Below are 14,287 nucleotides of genomic sequence, written 5' to 3'. Positions count from 1 at the left end.
CTGGGTGCTGTCCCTCAGCTCTTCAGCTCAAGGCTAGCACTCTACCACTTGAGCCACAGCGCCACTTCCGGCTTTTTTCTTTTTGCTTACATGGTGCTGAGGAATCCAACCGAGGGCCTCAGGCATGCAAGGCAAGCACTCTACCACTGAGCCACCTTCCCAGCCCCAAGCAGCTGTATTTCAAAAGATGCCTAAAGAATTTTTATCTTATTTGTTTGTGCTTTCTTGGTTTTATGAAGAGTGAGAAAATGGTCTAGAAAAGACCTAGAGTCCTAGTCGCTTAAAAATCATTTTCTTCAAATATATCTCAGAATAAGGCAAATTAGCCTTCTCCCTCTTGCCACCAGCCCCTAAAAAAAAGCAGCAAACCAGAAAACTTTTATTAAAGTATTTCTCATAAATGCTCTCTGGTTAAAATGTAGATTTTTGTGGTCAAACATAAGTTTATAAATATGCATTTACAGTGCTTGTCATAAGCATTTCCAAATGCCAGAATTGTAAAAGACCCACATTCTCCATTAGGGAAAGGAAATTACATTTGGAAGACTATTGTGTTCGGTGCAATGCTGACATTGAGGATGTGTGTTTTGAATGACTAGTGATTAATGGCAGACTCTAAACTTGAACTCGGGCCTGTTTGATTTCAAAGTTAATGCTCCTTCTGCTTTAGCTTTTATGTGATAAGAAAATAATTCATACTGGAGAGGTGAGGTATATGGTATATAAATCCCTAATTACCTGAGATCTATAAGCAAATGTCCTTTCAAGATTATTTTTTAAATTCCATTTATTTACTTATTTATTTATTTGATCTCAGGGCCTGGGTGCTGTTCCTGAGACTCTCTGCTCAAGGCTAGTGCTGTGCCACTTCTAGTTTTTGAGTGGTTAATTGGAAATAAGAGTCTCATAGGGATTCTTCTGCCCTAGTTGGCTTTAAACCAGGATAGGATTACAAGGTGTGAGCCCCCAGTGCCCCGCCACTTCTTGAAACTTTTAAATGAGCAGAACAAGAAGTTATCTCTTCTTTTTTTGCCTTGTCTTCAAAAACCAGTGGAATTCGTGGATCCCATTCTTATTTCTCCTGTTTTAAAAAGAGTTTCCTTCTTGAGTTTTCTTCCCCCTTTTAGATATACCTATTCTCTACTCAACATGGTAGAGACAATGATGAGCCTTTTCATAGGACTGCCGCGTGGCCCTGCTGCTCTGAATCTCTTTCTCTCACATTTGTCACAGTCCATGACAGAGGCCCATCTGCCAGGCATATGGAATTGGTGTTGCTCAGCAAATCTTTGTTCTAGTCTGATCCCAGAGAGTATTTTGGAATTGTCTTGTAAATTCTCTGTCCTCTTCTATGCCCTCATTGCACTGGTCTACTGAGGCAGTCGAAATCCAACTCATGATGTCTGTCTTCTCTCTTCCACTCAATGGTGGGCCTTTGGAAGCCAGAACCACGTCTCACTCACCATGTGTGTCCCCTCCCCTAGTCCCCAAACAAGGGGAGCAAAGCACCTTACAGAGGAGTAGCTCAGCCTATTTGTTGGCTTGACTCTTGTCCCACCTATCCTTCCTAATAGTTCTATCCATGCACCTGGAGAGATTCTGGAAATGAGTGACCAGACAAAACTTTAACACCGCCATTCATCTGAGAACCCTAGCCAGAACATCATTAAAGACTTGGTGGAAATTTTTGTTTCCTTTCAATGATAAATCTTGTAGGAAACTTACGTTCTCATAATTCTAACCACATTTTGTATAAATAAGAACCAGCCATGATTAATACTTTTAAAGGGTTTTTTATGGAGCTAGTTTCTGTGTTTACCTCAGATAATCCTAGCCTTGACACATGTGCTGTGGTTCACTTCATCACAGTAAGCTAACAGTAACAAGATTGTCTTCCACTTAAACTATGGTTGAAGAGTTAAATTATTGTCCTCTGTCTGACCTGGAGTATCCCTGAGCCCCATTTGATAAGACTATGGGCAGAAGGTCATGGAATGAGGGGTCATTCCCACTGCTTAAGGCTGGGACCTTTGTAGGGTCTTTTTGTTTCCAGAAGCAGCCAAAACTTGAGTACTTTATAAATGTCATACCTTTGACTTCAACTAAAAAAAAAAATACTTGCTGGATGGCACACAGGAAGGCCCATAGTTGACAGTTGCAGTGAGATCTATCTCCTGCACTGCTGGATGCTACTTAAAAAAAAAAAAAAAAAAGACACACTCATCAGGAAAAGATGTTGGGAAAACCCCATACCGTCTGTGGTTCATTATTCCATCTTCTGTTTGGACCTTTCTTAGGTAAGCCGTAACTTTGAGCTTGTTGGACGGGTTAACTTGGATCAGCTGGAACAGATGAAGGAAAAAATGGAGAGTTCCAGCAGCGACGATGAGGACAAGGACGACGAAATGAGCAGCAAGGCTGAAGACAGAGGTTAGTGGTACCCTGCTCTCTGAATCGCAGATGGTACCCGGTACGTCCTTGGAGAGACAGAAGGAAGACAGGAGGTTGCTGGGGGAGGAACAGAAGGAGTGATCCCTCTTGGTTAAGTAGCAGAACAGACTGACTTGAGACTCATCAGGGGCCGTGCCTTTGTTAAAAAAAAAAAAAGAAGAAGAAGAAAGGGAAGGAAGGGAGGGAGGGAAAGAAAATTAAGGAAAACAGACATTTTCCTTCTGATATAGATAAGTGTGCGCTTAACATATATATGATAGTGGCTTTTTTTGGACAAGGAAAACGAGGCTCTAAAGAATTTTTAGATGAGGATGGACAGAGACCAAGGTGAGTGATGCTCTAGGGTTGTTGGTGAACATGAATGAACATGGAGTTGAATGTTCTTCTAAAGTAACTGCTGGGACCAGGGTGGGAGGTGTTAAAGAACTTGAGCCCTCTTGATTGTTCTCCATGTGCCCCTCTGCAGGCCCTGTTCTAAACTCCCTAAAACCCTGAGTCCAGTCTGTAAAGAGAAGAAAGAGAGGCAGTGTCTTGCATTAGACCATGTACTTCCAGAAATGAAATCTTTGAGTTCTCCAAATTCCCACCAGGTTTCAAAAGTGTTTAGTTGAAGATAGGGTGTTCTTCTTTTATACTCTTCAACATATTTGGCCTTTCCTTGGGCTGTTTATACAAAAGCAAAAATAAGGCTAAGATGTATTCCTTTAGTTACTGTATATACATCAAAAGTATGTGTATAATCTAACTATAAGAAATAAACATTACAGATGTCAGCCCAGTGATTAAAAGAGTAGTGTTAATTGCCCCCCCTTTTTTTTTAGTACCAGGGTTTAAGCTCAAGGCCTTGTGTATTCAGCTGGCAGTCTACCACTTGAACCTTGCTTTAAACCCAGTTTTCATTTTTAGAGATGGAGTCTCATAGACTTTTCTGCCAAAGCTAACTTTGGACCATGATCTTCTGGATCTCAGCTTCTTGAGTAACTAAAGATTACAGGCATGAGCTACAAGCAACTGGCTTGAAAAATACATTTTTAAACTAAAGTTTCACATTTTGCACTCTGATATTGTATTTAATTCATACATATATGTCATATTATATCATATATATGTAACAGTTATATACTATATGGAAACATATAGTATACGGTACACAACATAATCCCTGGAAATATATATTGTAGAATGGCTAATTTAAGCTAATATATTATCTCACTTCATTTTGGGGTGGGAACACAAAATTGAATCAGCAATTTTCAAGTATATAACATATATTAGTAATAATTACCCTGTCCTATAATAGATCTCTTGAACTGATTGTTCCTGCTTAGCTGAAATTTTCTAGCTTTTAACTAACATCTCTCTGTTCCCTAATTTAGCCCTTGATAGCCACCGTTCTACTACATTTTTTTTTCTTTCTTTCTTTTTGGTGCCAGTACTGGGGCTTGAACTCAGGGCCTTGCACTCCTAACTTGACTTTTTCTTTCAAGGCTGCCCATCTACTACTTAAACCACACCTTCACTTCCAGTTTTCTGGTGCTTAATTGGAGATAAGAATCTCAGGGACTTTTCTGCCCCAGATGGCTTTGAACCTCAATCCTCAGATCTCAACATCTTGAATAGTTAGGATTACGGGCATGAACCACTGGTGCCAGACTAATACTTGTTTGGTGTTTTTGTTGGTGTTAGTGTTGTTTGTGCTTTACTTCCTTTAGCCCAATGATCTAGGTTCATCCATGTAGTCATTCCTCTTTTTGTTGTTGTTGTTGGTGGTGGTGGTGGTGGTCATGGGGTCTGAATCTGGGCCTGGGCGCTGTCCCTCAGTTCTTCAGCTCAAGGCTAGCACTCTACCACTTGAGCCACAGCACCACTTCCAACTTTTTCTGCTTATGTGGTGCTGAGGAATTGAACCCAGGGCCTCATGCATGCAAGGCAAGCACTCTACCACTGAGCCACCTTCCCAAACCTAATGGTTTTTTATGGTTATTATAAGGGTAATGTACATAAGGGTTATAGTCAAATAGGTCAGATAATTAGTACATTTCTTCTTGGTCACTGTTACTCTTTCCCTCACCATTCCTTTTGTTTTTGTTTTTTTTAAGCTGAATAATATACTGTGTTTTTGTGTGTGTTCGTATATACACATTTTTTCTATTTATTGATGGACACTCAAGTTGTTTCCATATCTTTGTTATTATGAGTACTGTGTTATGGTGCACCTGGGAATACAAATATCTCTTGCACATACTTCTTTTTCTTTGGAGGTAGTGATAGGATTTGCTATTACTATCGTAGTAGTAGTGCAATGGCTGGTTTTTATGGTAGTTCTATTTTAACTTTGAGGAAATTCCAGACTGCTTTCCATAATGACTATACTAATTGATATTCTTAGTAAGACTATGCATGGATTACCTTTTTCTATTTCCTCACCAACATATGGTATCTTTTTGTTTAAATTCCCTATGTATTTGGGATATGGACCCATGACAGATTCATTTACAAACATTCCCTCCCACTGCATATTGTTTCTTTGCCTGCATAGGAACTTTTTAATTTGACATAATCTCATTTGTCTATTTTTGTTACTTGTGCTTTATGGGTCATATCCAATATGTCATGGAGCTTTGCCCGTGTTTTCTTCTAGTAGTTTTATAACAGTTAAGCCTTATATCCATTTTGAGTTGATGGGTTTCCTGGCACTGTTTATTAAAGAGACTGTCCTTTCCCCTTTGTGTGATCCTGATAACTTTCTCAAAAATCAACCAACCGTAAAGGTGTGTATTGTTTTCTGGACTTTCTGTTCCTTTCACTTGATCCACGTGTGTTTTTATGTCCATCCCATGCTGCTTTGATTACCTTAGCTTGGTAGCAAATTTTGAAGTCAAGTAATATGATACCTCCAACATTATTCTGTGGACTGCTTGGGACCTTTTTTTTTTTTTTTTAGTTCCCTGGGTTGTATTGTGGGGGCTGGAAATGTTTTATAGTAGTAAGAGCACTTGCTGAGCATGTCCAAGGCCCTGCTTCAAACCTCAGGACTGCTTTCCTAAAATTAATTAATTACATGTGATAACACCTAAGCCTTTTGCCCAGTTCCTGGAACATAGAATCACCTCGTAATGCAGTAGATGTTATTATTGTCATTTTATAAATGAGAAGATGAAGGTCTAAACAATTTTGAGAGCTTGTCCAAAATAAAATGTATAAAAACATTCATAACAATAAGAATATGTACATATGCATACATACATACATACCTATATACATATAAAGGAAAACACTGGAGGTTGAATTTAGGTCTTATGTTCCCCAAAGACAAGACTTCTACTATTACCAATTTTCCCATCCCTTGTACAGTGGCATATTAAAGGAAACCTAGCCTTGAAATCTGAGAATTTAGTGGCTCTTAGGGCCTCATTGTAAGTTACCTTTTTTTGGGGGGGTGCTAGTCCTAGGGCTTAAACTCAAGGCCTGAGCTACCACTTGAGCCACAGCTCTACTTCCAGCTCTTTTAGTGGTTAACTAGAGAATAAGAGAGTCTCACAGATTTTTCTGCCTGGGCTGGTTTCAACCCTCCATCCTTACAGCTCAGCCTCCCAAGTAGCTAGAATTATAGGTGTGAGTCACAGGCACCTGGCCTAAAGTGTACTTGTGTTAAAGAGACTATATTCACCCATTTCTTACCCACCCCCCCAAAAAAGAGAGAGATGGCTTTTTTTTCTTTTCTTCTTTTTTAAGACCTTTTCATAACTAGGTTCTTCACAAGGAATTTTTAACATCTGTGCACTGTTACAAAAGTACTCTGGGAAAGAGTGCTTCTGAAAGAGAGTACAAAGGTTCCTTCTTCGTGGTGCTCTGTGACCCTGCTGTTCCTCTTTGAGAAATAAATTATTCCTCATTGGCTCTCATGATTATTTTTAATCTCTAAAGTAAAGCACAGGTTATTTTTGAAATTATTACAGAGGAAGGGGAGGAAAAAACCCTCCAAAACCACCTTGAAGTTCCTTCTTTCCCTGTGACTCCTAAACACATAAATAAATAAAGCCTTAAGAAATGAGAAGAGACAGAATGGCATTGGTGATGTGTGCAGGCATTTTCCCTGACTACCCTATGTGGTCTCTTGTTAACACTAGACTCCACACCAGACTTCACTAGAAAGCACTTCATGATGTCTGCTTCTCAGTGGAGAGGAGAGCATTCACATTCCTGAGCCTGTACCACAAGCAGAAAAGTTCTGCACGGAGAAGCATGTATTTGTAGCTTCTAAACCACATTGGTAGGAATTGTGAGCTAAAGCCTTTGTTTTCCCCTCACCCGTCATCCTCATAAGAACAGCTGTCTTTGTTCCATCTCCTTTGAGTGGCCCTAAAATCAATATTCTTGCCAAGCAGACAATAGCCTTAGGGTGTTTTTGCCAGACATTCTGGCTTCTAGGAGTAGAGGGTAGGAGGTGGAGTTATCCTAGCTCTCAGGCTGATTGAGAGCAATTTGAAGTGTGGCAGGTAATGGGTGGCCTCTTCCTTTGAGGATGCAACTTAGCATGTGCCCTTGGCTACAATAGATGACTGGTTTCATGTTTCCTAGGGGAAAAGGAGCAAGTGCACCGGAATACTCTCCTTGTTGACACGTTAGACTTTCATCACACACACCCTCAATCTCGCGAGTCCACGTCCTTATAGCTGTCCTTATAGCTCCTTTCCAAACCCAGAACGTAGACATGGGGCAGGGCTTGTATAGGAAGAAAGCTCAGAGGAAAAGTGAAAGAACCAGGCATGAGGAAAATCAAAATGAACCCAAGCAGAATGCTGCCCACCCCGCCCCCTCTCATTATGCAGTTGGGAGGAGTCAGGAAGGCATTCTGTTGATTTCTTGCCCAAGATAATCCCTGCTAAGGAATTAATGCGCAGAGCAGATGGTGCTGTCTCATTTCCAATGAAAAGAATCAAGGAAGATAGTCTGTGCAATTATTTTTAATGGCTTGTGTGGTGATCTTCTTAATTTGTGAGAAAATGTTTCATCTTTTGTGAAAACTGGCCCTGTTCACATGGCGTTCTGTGCGGAAGATTAAGGCGTCCCAGAGCATCTGACTTGGGAGGATTTTATTAAATGGGGGCGTGTCAATCAGGAGATGTGCCTGTATCATCACCTTGTATGCATGGGTCCAGAATGGTCTCACATGTAAAGATGATCCCGCTTCCCCATACGCTTCCCTCATTTTGCAGCCTGGCTACACAACTGACTAGTCTTGCTGTTCATTACCCACACAAAGACTTGTCCCTCTGTGATCTAATGAAAGACATATGGACTTGGGACTCAGGATAGCACAAAGGCCATATAAATATCTGAGTTTCTAAGGGGTGTGTCTTCAAAACAATTTGCCAGCCAATCCAGATTTGTCCAAGCCCCTAACATGTGTCCAGAGCTATGGAGAACAAAGAATTTAATATTTGATGTTTATCACAGACCTGTCCAGAACTATCATCTGTCCCCACAATTGTGAGTAGCACTGATTGACAAGCTGATGTGGGAAGCTGGCCAGAATCCCTCATTGTCTGGGGTCACACTTAGTAAGTGAGTAGAGGTCAAACTATGGGCCTTGAGATGGAAGAAAAACCAGGAGAGAGAGAGCGACCCAAGTAGAGAAGAAATGCTCAGGAGCCATTGGAGTGGACAGAGGGCTTCTTCTGGCAAGAATGCCTTGGACTATTAGTGATGGGAGATTTGGGGGGGTGGGGTAAGGAGACATGGGGAGACTTGGAACTGCTCTTAGGAGCTATCCAAGAAGTGCCCTTTGGGGAGGTCCTAAGTGCTGTCTTGGGGAGTCTGGAATGCACTTTCTCCTTGTGGCTTCCCAGGTGAGGAGCACAGGTTCACTGGTGAAGGATGACCTATCTCTGCACGTTCATGTTCATATGGCATGCCAGTGATAGGGTGACACTATTGCTTTCTCTTTGCAGAGCTGATGGGATTCTCAGACCATGGAGTGCCTGTGAACAGCGAGAAGCGTTTTCCATGTGAATTCTGTGGACGGGCATTTTCACAGGGCTCTGAGTGGGAGAGACATGTGTTGAGACATGGCATGTAAGTCCTTTGTCCCACGGTTGATGCTTGGGAAAGGAAGTCAGGGTTCTGTGTCAGAAAGTGGGAGAAAGACCAGGTTTCTCCTCTGTTAAATTTGAAAATGGCCACCCAGCCACAACTCATGAAGGAAACCATTGCAATATATTGGAAATGAACCTTACAGCTTGGAGAGGAGAGCCAAGGATGGGGAGGTGGGGAGTGAGAGAAAATGAGGGAGGGGGTAACACTGTTCAAAAAGAAACATTCATTACCTTACTTATGAAGCTGTAACCCCTCAGTGCATCACCTTTACAATAAAATTTTTTAAAAAAGAAAAGAAAGAATGATAGGTCCTACATAAGTCAATGCAGAAGTATAGCATTTTCTCTAGCCTATCTCCCTTACATATTTATTAGTATTACCTTCTATGCAAGAACATGAATTTTTTTGTGTGTATACCAGTCTTGGGGCTTGAACTCAGGACCTAGGAACTGTCCTTGAGCTTTTTTCCTCAAAGCTGAGTGCTCTACCACATGAGCCACAGCTCTGCTTCTAGGTTTTGGTGGTTACTTGGACAATAGAGTCTTACAGATTTTCCTTCCCAGGCTGGCTTTGAACTATGATCCTCAGATCTCAGCCTCCTGAGTAGCTAGGTTTTGAGGAGTGAGACACCAGTGCCTGGCTATGAATTTGACTCTAAACATCTAACTCCTGTTCTGGCCTCTGTGACTGTCTATTCCCTGAGTGGCTTTGAACTTACACATGTACTGGGCATGAGTCCAAGGAACAGAGTCAGTTTCTATCTTTCCTCCCAAGTAGGTGAGAGCCTTCCTTTGTAGATACTTAGTCTAAGCTGCTTGAACATAGATTCATCCCTTTGGCAAGATGCCTTTGGTCTACAAGACACAGAAGGAAATTAGAATAGGCCCTGAAACCTCAAATGCCTAGATTTCTGAGAATGCAAAGTTTCCTGAGATACAGGTTTGTCTACAGGGCTTTTGCTTTTTGTTTATTTCTGTGGCCTTAGTTATGGACCTGTCCCAAAAAAAAAAAAAAAAAAAGGTTCCGATATCTAAGATGCTCTTTTTAGCTTAATAAATATTAGCCAATCTCCAAGCTTCTGGAATCAGCTGAAGCATTTGAGCACAAGACAATCCTTGTTAGCGTTCTACTTATTATGACTCAGAAAAGATGACATGAAACTATTATGTTAGTCTGGAAACAAAAACATGGTGTAATCAAAACATACGCTAATAATGGATATTTTTGTAGGTTTGAACGATACAGAAATACATATCCCACGCAGAGCAGACAGCAAAGATATATCACTGGCAACTGACTCATAGACACCCAGAGCTTTGTATCAAAATAAACCCAAGGCTCCTTTAAGATTTTGAGAACTATGAGAGCCCTGAAGTCTTGTTTATTTGATTAGGAAATGCATGCATACTGAACTGCCTCTTCTGCGATTCTCCCCTCCATCCCCATCCCTCAGGGCATTGAATGACACCAAGCAAATAAGCAGAGAAGAGGTGCACCCAAAAGAAATGATGGAGGACATGCTGAAGATACCTATCTCCATGGAGGAGAAGGAAGACGATGAGCCAATTGGGATAGACTTTTCCCTAAAGAGTGAAACGGTAGCCATCTGTGTCGTAACTGCCGACAAATCTCTCCTGGAGGATGCAGAGGCCAAAAACGAATAAGAGTTTTGTTGAAATTCTTAATCAAACCTGACTTAACCCATGATGAGAAAGTGGGAGGGCTGGCATGGGCTGAGAAGGGAGGGACAGAAAAAAAATAAAGAAATAAAGAAAGAGAGAAGACAGAACAAAGCTGCTTTTTAGGGACTGAACAATCTATTTTCAAAGCACTGGTACCTGTGTGAGTGAGTATGTAAATTAAAGTTATTTAAATGGTTGGAATATGTGGCTCCTTTTCCATCACTCCATCTTTTTCTTCTGGATCTTCACCATGGAAGTTTCCTCCGCTGCGGATGTGGGAATACCTTCTGTGGGCACGGTGCGTTCCATGGTCCCCTTGGACAGTCTACGGAAACACACGCTCCGGGACAGTGGAAGACGTCTCCAAGGGGAACAACTTTTTGGCGCACAACTTTCTGTGCGTTTTTCTAGTTTTAATACCTTAAGCTTTTTCAAGACCTAACTGCAGCCGCTTTGGGGAAAATAATAATAATAATAACAAGACAAAAAAAATAAAAACCAGAAAACAAAAAAAGAACTGCTTTGCATAAAACAGTCACCTGTTTCCTAGTACCTCAAACTTAACCAAGGGAATTCTCTGCATTTCTCAGTACTACCTGTCGTCCTGTGGTTAAATGTAGAGAGAACTGCTGGGCAAGATGGTGAATGGAGGGGGAAATAAAAAGAGTTTTAAAGAAAGGAACACAAATTGTGCTTAAAATCCCCGTGTGGGTTTTATTTCTTAAAATACTGTGATTTTTTTAATTATTTTAGTAAAAAACAAAACAAAACAAAAAAACAGAAACAGACTTTAATTATTAGATCACTGTTTGTGAATGGTCATCCTTACTCCAGGTAAGCTGTTTATTCGTGTTCAACTATAATTTAGATTTCAGTAGCTTCATGTGAACTAATTTTAAGGTGATGGTGGCATTTTGTTTGCCACCTGTTTATTTTCTATCCAGTTGAGTGTTACAAACACAGCACAAGGTTTTTTTCATTACTTGTTTGTGTGTGTATGTGTATGTGTGTGTTGTTTGTTACTGTTTTAATTCGAGGGCAAGGGAGATTTAGTTTCTTTGTGAATAGGAATGTTTTTATTTTAAACATGGAAATAACAACATAAAAAAGTTAACCTCTTTTGTTTTTCTTTTTAATTTAATGATAGAACCAAACTTTCAGCACAGCTATACCATCTATAGCCAGGCAAAGAGGTCCTCTTCACTCTTTTTGTTGTTTATCAAATTAACACCTTATTTGTCTCACATCCATAATTTCTTAGGATGGCTGACTTTTGTTTGCAATGTATTTTGTAGGGGTTACTCATTTGTTTGGGGGACCAAGGGGGACATGCTAGAGTCTGTTCCCTTTGGCGAGAGTGGACAAGAAATGATAGATAAACTACAAGGAGCCTGGAGAACTACTTTTTTGATTTGTTGTTTTTGTTTTTAAATTTAGTTGTCAGCTGCTCTGTTTCCTTGTATTCACTTTTTCTGGAGGAAGCAGCTTAAACTGAAGCTAAGCCTACATTTATAATATGTTCTGATTGTGAACAAAAGAGTTTCATTCCAAAAAGTAGGAAAGAACTTTTCTTAAACCCTAGGTTTTAGAAGTTGGTGTGTGAGCTTGTGTGTGTTTGTGAGTGTGTGTGTGCGCGTGCGCGTGTTTGTGTGCATGCGCATGTGTGTGCCAATGTGTTCACACACGTGCATGTATGAGTCTTGGTTTTCATGATTTTGGTGGTGTTTTTTTTTTTTAACTTGGAATGGGAGGGGGAGGGAAGGGAAGGAAGGGCAGGGGATGACCATGTCCCACACAGCTTCAAAGAAAATCCATGGAAGATGTTGCATTTGTGGAATGATTGCTTACTTGAAAAGCATGTTCTTTATTTTCTTGCTGTTAAGAATTTTTATTTGTAGATTTAATTTAATTTTTTTCCCTTAGGGATGAGGGCCATCATATGGAAATCAGAAAAAGGGGAAGTGTGAACTCTAGACAAAGATTCATGATTCATTTTTGTGTCCATATTTGTTTTTAATTGGCCTCATTTCAAATGTGCTAAACAGTTTCATACCTGGATTGGGTGTTTGTAATGGCTACCAAAAAAAAAACAGAAAGAAAAAACTTAAAAAACAAATGAAAAACTACAAATGAAAAAGAGAAAAAAAAGAAGAAAAAAGGAAGAAAAAGGAAAAAAAGAAAATAATTGTGACATGCTTTTATCACTACTTTATTTTTCAAATAACATGTAAATACTGTAATCCATTGGATTTTGTTTTGCTAACCTGTTAATAAAAATATGGGACCATTATCCTTTTAACAAGGCTAGAATGTCATTTTTTGTTCTTTTTCAAACATATATCTGATATTTTGTGGCCGCACATTTTGTATGCATTATTATAATTTTGTTGACTGTAATGACATAGAATTTACAACCCTTTTTTGTTGATGTTTAATTTATACAGAGGACTTTTTTTTTTCAGAGCTTGAGAGAAGAGAATAAATAGCAAAATGATGACCTATTGACTCTAGTAGTCAGTGTTTCCCAATACTTGATGAAAGGGAGGGGGATTCTGAATCCTTGAAGCCAAGGGTTTAAAAAATAAAAAAAAAAACCACAAGTAGGTTATTCAAGTTGTTTGCAACATACATTTTGTAATGAAATGTGAGAAATTAATAAAGAATTTTTTTCACATGTGTCTATGAGCATCTGTGGTAAGTCATTTGTGGATCTGACAAAGATAGACAATGGAGCAAAGGCAACCGGACCTTCCAGTGCATGCCCTGAGAACTAATTCAAGCCAGTGAATGGCCGCAGGTGGGCAAGACCAAAGGTAAAGCCAGGTAAGATGTGAGCAAGTGCTATGAAATGTTAGTGTTTCCACATCAAGTGTTTATCAAGGAGTGTTACAGGGGGAATGTTTTCCATCTAAAATGGGAACCAAAGTGATGTTTGAAGCTCCCAGAGAAAGAGCCAGTGTTTCAGTCTCACCATTGGGTCCATGAGCACACTCCTTTCAAAATAAAAGGCCTCACACATCCCTTAAACCAAATAGCTACAAGCTATCTACCTGTGTGTCCTGTACAAATTACCACCACTTATTTTTTTTTAACGTTAGTCTCTTTTAAATCAGGGGGGAAGATGAATATTCATGAAACCCAGTGGAGTAAAATTTCAACCAACAGTTTTTGTTGTTAAACTGAGGACTGGCTTGCTCCTATCAAATGGCTCATGATAATTTTTTTTCAGGGTTCATTCTAAAAACCTCACCTTTCCTCCTGTCTTGTATCGGGTTTGCCAAAAGAATCTGTATGGAAACAGAAAAGAGTCATGAAGACACTGACAAAGCTGCGTAGAAAGGAAACTAAGTTGGATAAATTAGGATTGCAGCGGGAAGCACAGTGATTCTAGTTGTGAGTTGTAAAATGTTCTTGTGAAGCTTGATATAAGTCACCTGTTTGGGTCTAAGCTTGCCTGGTAGGCAGGCAGATAAATAAGAGGATTCCCATTCTTCCTAAGTCACTTATCATCATAAGAGATACTCAGCCTTTTCTAGGGCTGTGAGTTGAGAAGTTTCTCCTGTCCTATAAAGGTGGACTCCATTGCCACACAACTGTTCTCTCCAGCTCCGTTGCACATTGTGAACAATGTCTATCCTCCCAGTTGGTTTTATGGTGAGAAAATGGAATTTATACCTAAAGTAGTCATAATAGGGGTCCTCTATAGCAGTTCCTGACATCTTGGGCTTAGTCCAATGGAGGCTTGCTTCCCAGGGTTGATTTGTAGGATTCCTTTTCCCCTTGTAACTCAGGAATCTAAGCTCTTCTTATCTGGGGATACTATTACCCAGGGTCACTACTGAGAGCGTGGAGGTATTCTAACCCCTCAAAGGCTGCATCCAGGTAATGGCACACCTCACTTGCAATCACACTGCATGACCCCTCCTACTCACAAGAGAATGGGGAAGTGTATGGATTCTGATCTACCAAGGAGTAGATTAGCTACTAGCTTCTGCCACAATCAAAAGCTAAGGGAACAGCAGAGAACCTATAAATTCTCTGAAAACGAGATGCTG

At 40.1% G+C, this 14,287-nt stretch overlaps 1 protein-coding gene across 3 annotated transcripts in view; it reads left to right on the top strand.

Annotated features, from left to right (window-relative positions):
- Znf462 (zinc finger protein 462) overlaps positions 1-12,336 on the top strand; it is a 147,849-nt gene extending 135,513 nt beyond the window's left edge. For 2 of the 3 annotated variants that reach the window (XM_013023353.1, XM_013023352.1), the window contains exons 11-13: positions 2,298-2,430; positions 8,406-8,529; positions 10,004-12,336. In XM_013023353.1, coding sequence (XP_012878807.1) covers positions 2,298-2,430; positions 8,406-8,529; positions 10,004-10,214 — 468 coding nt within the window. In that variant the 3' untranslated portion in view covers positions 10,215-12,336. The remainder of the gene's footprint in view (positions 1-2,297; positions 2,431-8,405; positions 8,530-10,003) is intronic. The other variant, XR_001175336.1, reaches the window with a different exon arrangement.
- Positions 12,337-14,287: the final 1,951 nt, after the last annotated feature.

The sequence above is a fragment of the Dipodomys ordii genome, unplaced genomic scaffold (genome assembly GCF_000151885.1).
Source record: "Dipodomys ordii isolate 6190 unplaced genomic scaffold, Dord_2.0 Scaffold67, whole genome shotgun sequence".
Lineage (NCBI taxonomy): Eukaryota > Metazoa > Chordata > Mammalia > Rodentia > Heteromyidae > Dipodomys > Dipodomys ordii.
This window is presented reverse-complemented; position numbering and strand designations above follow the sequence as displayed.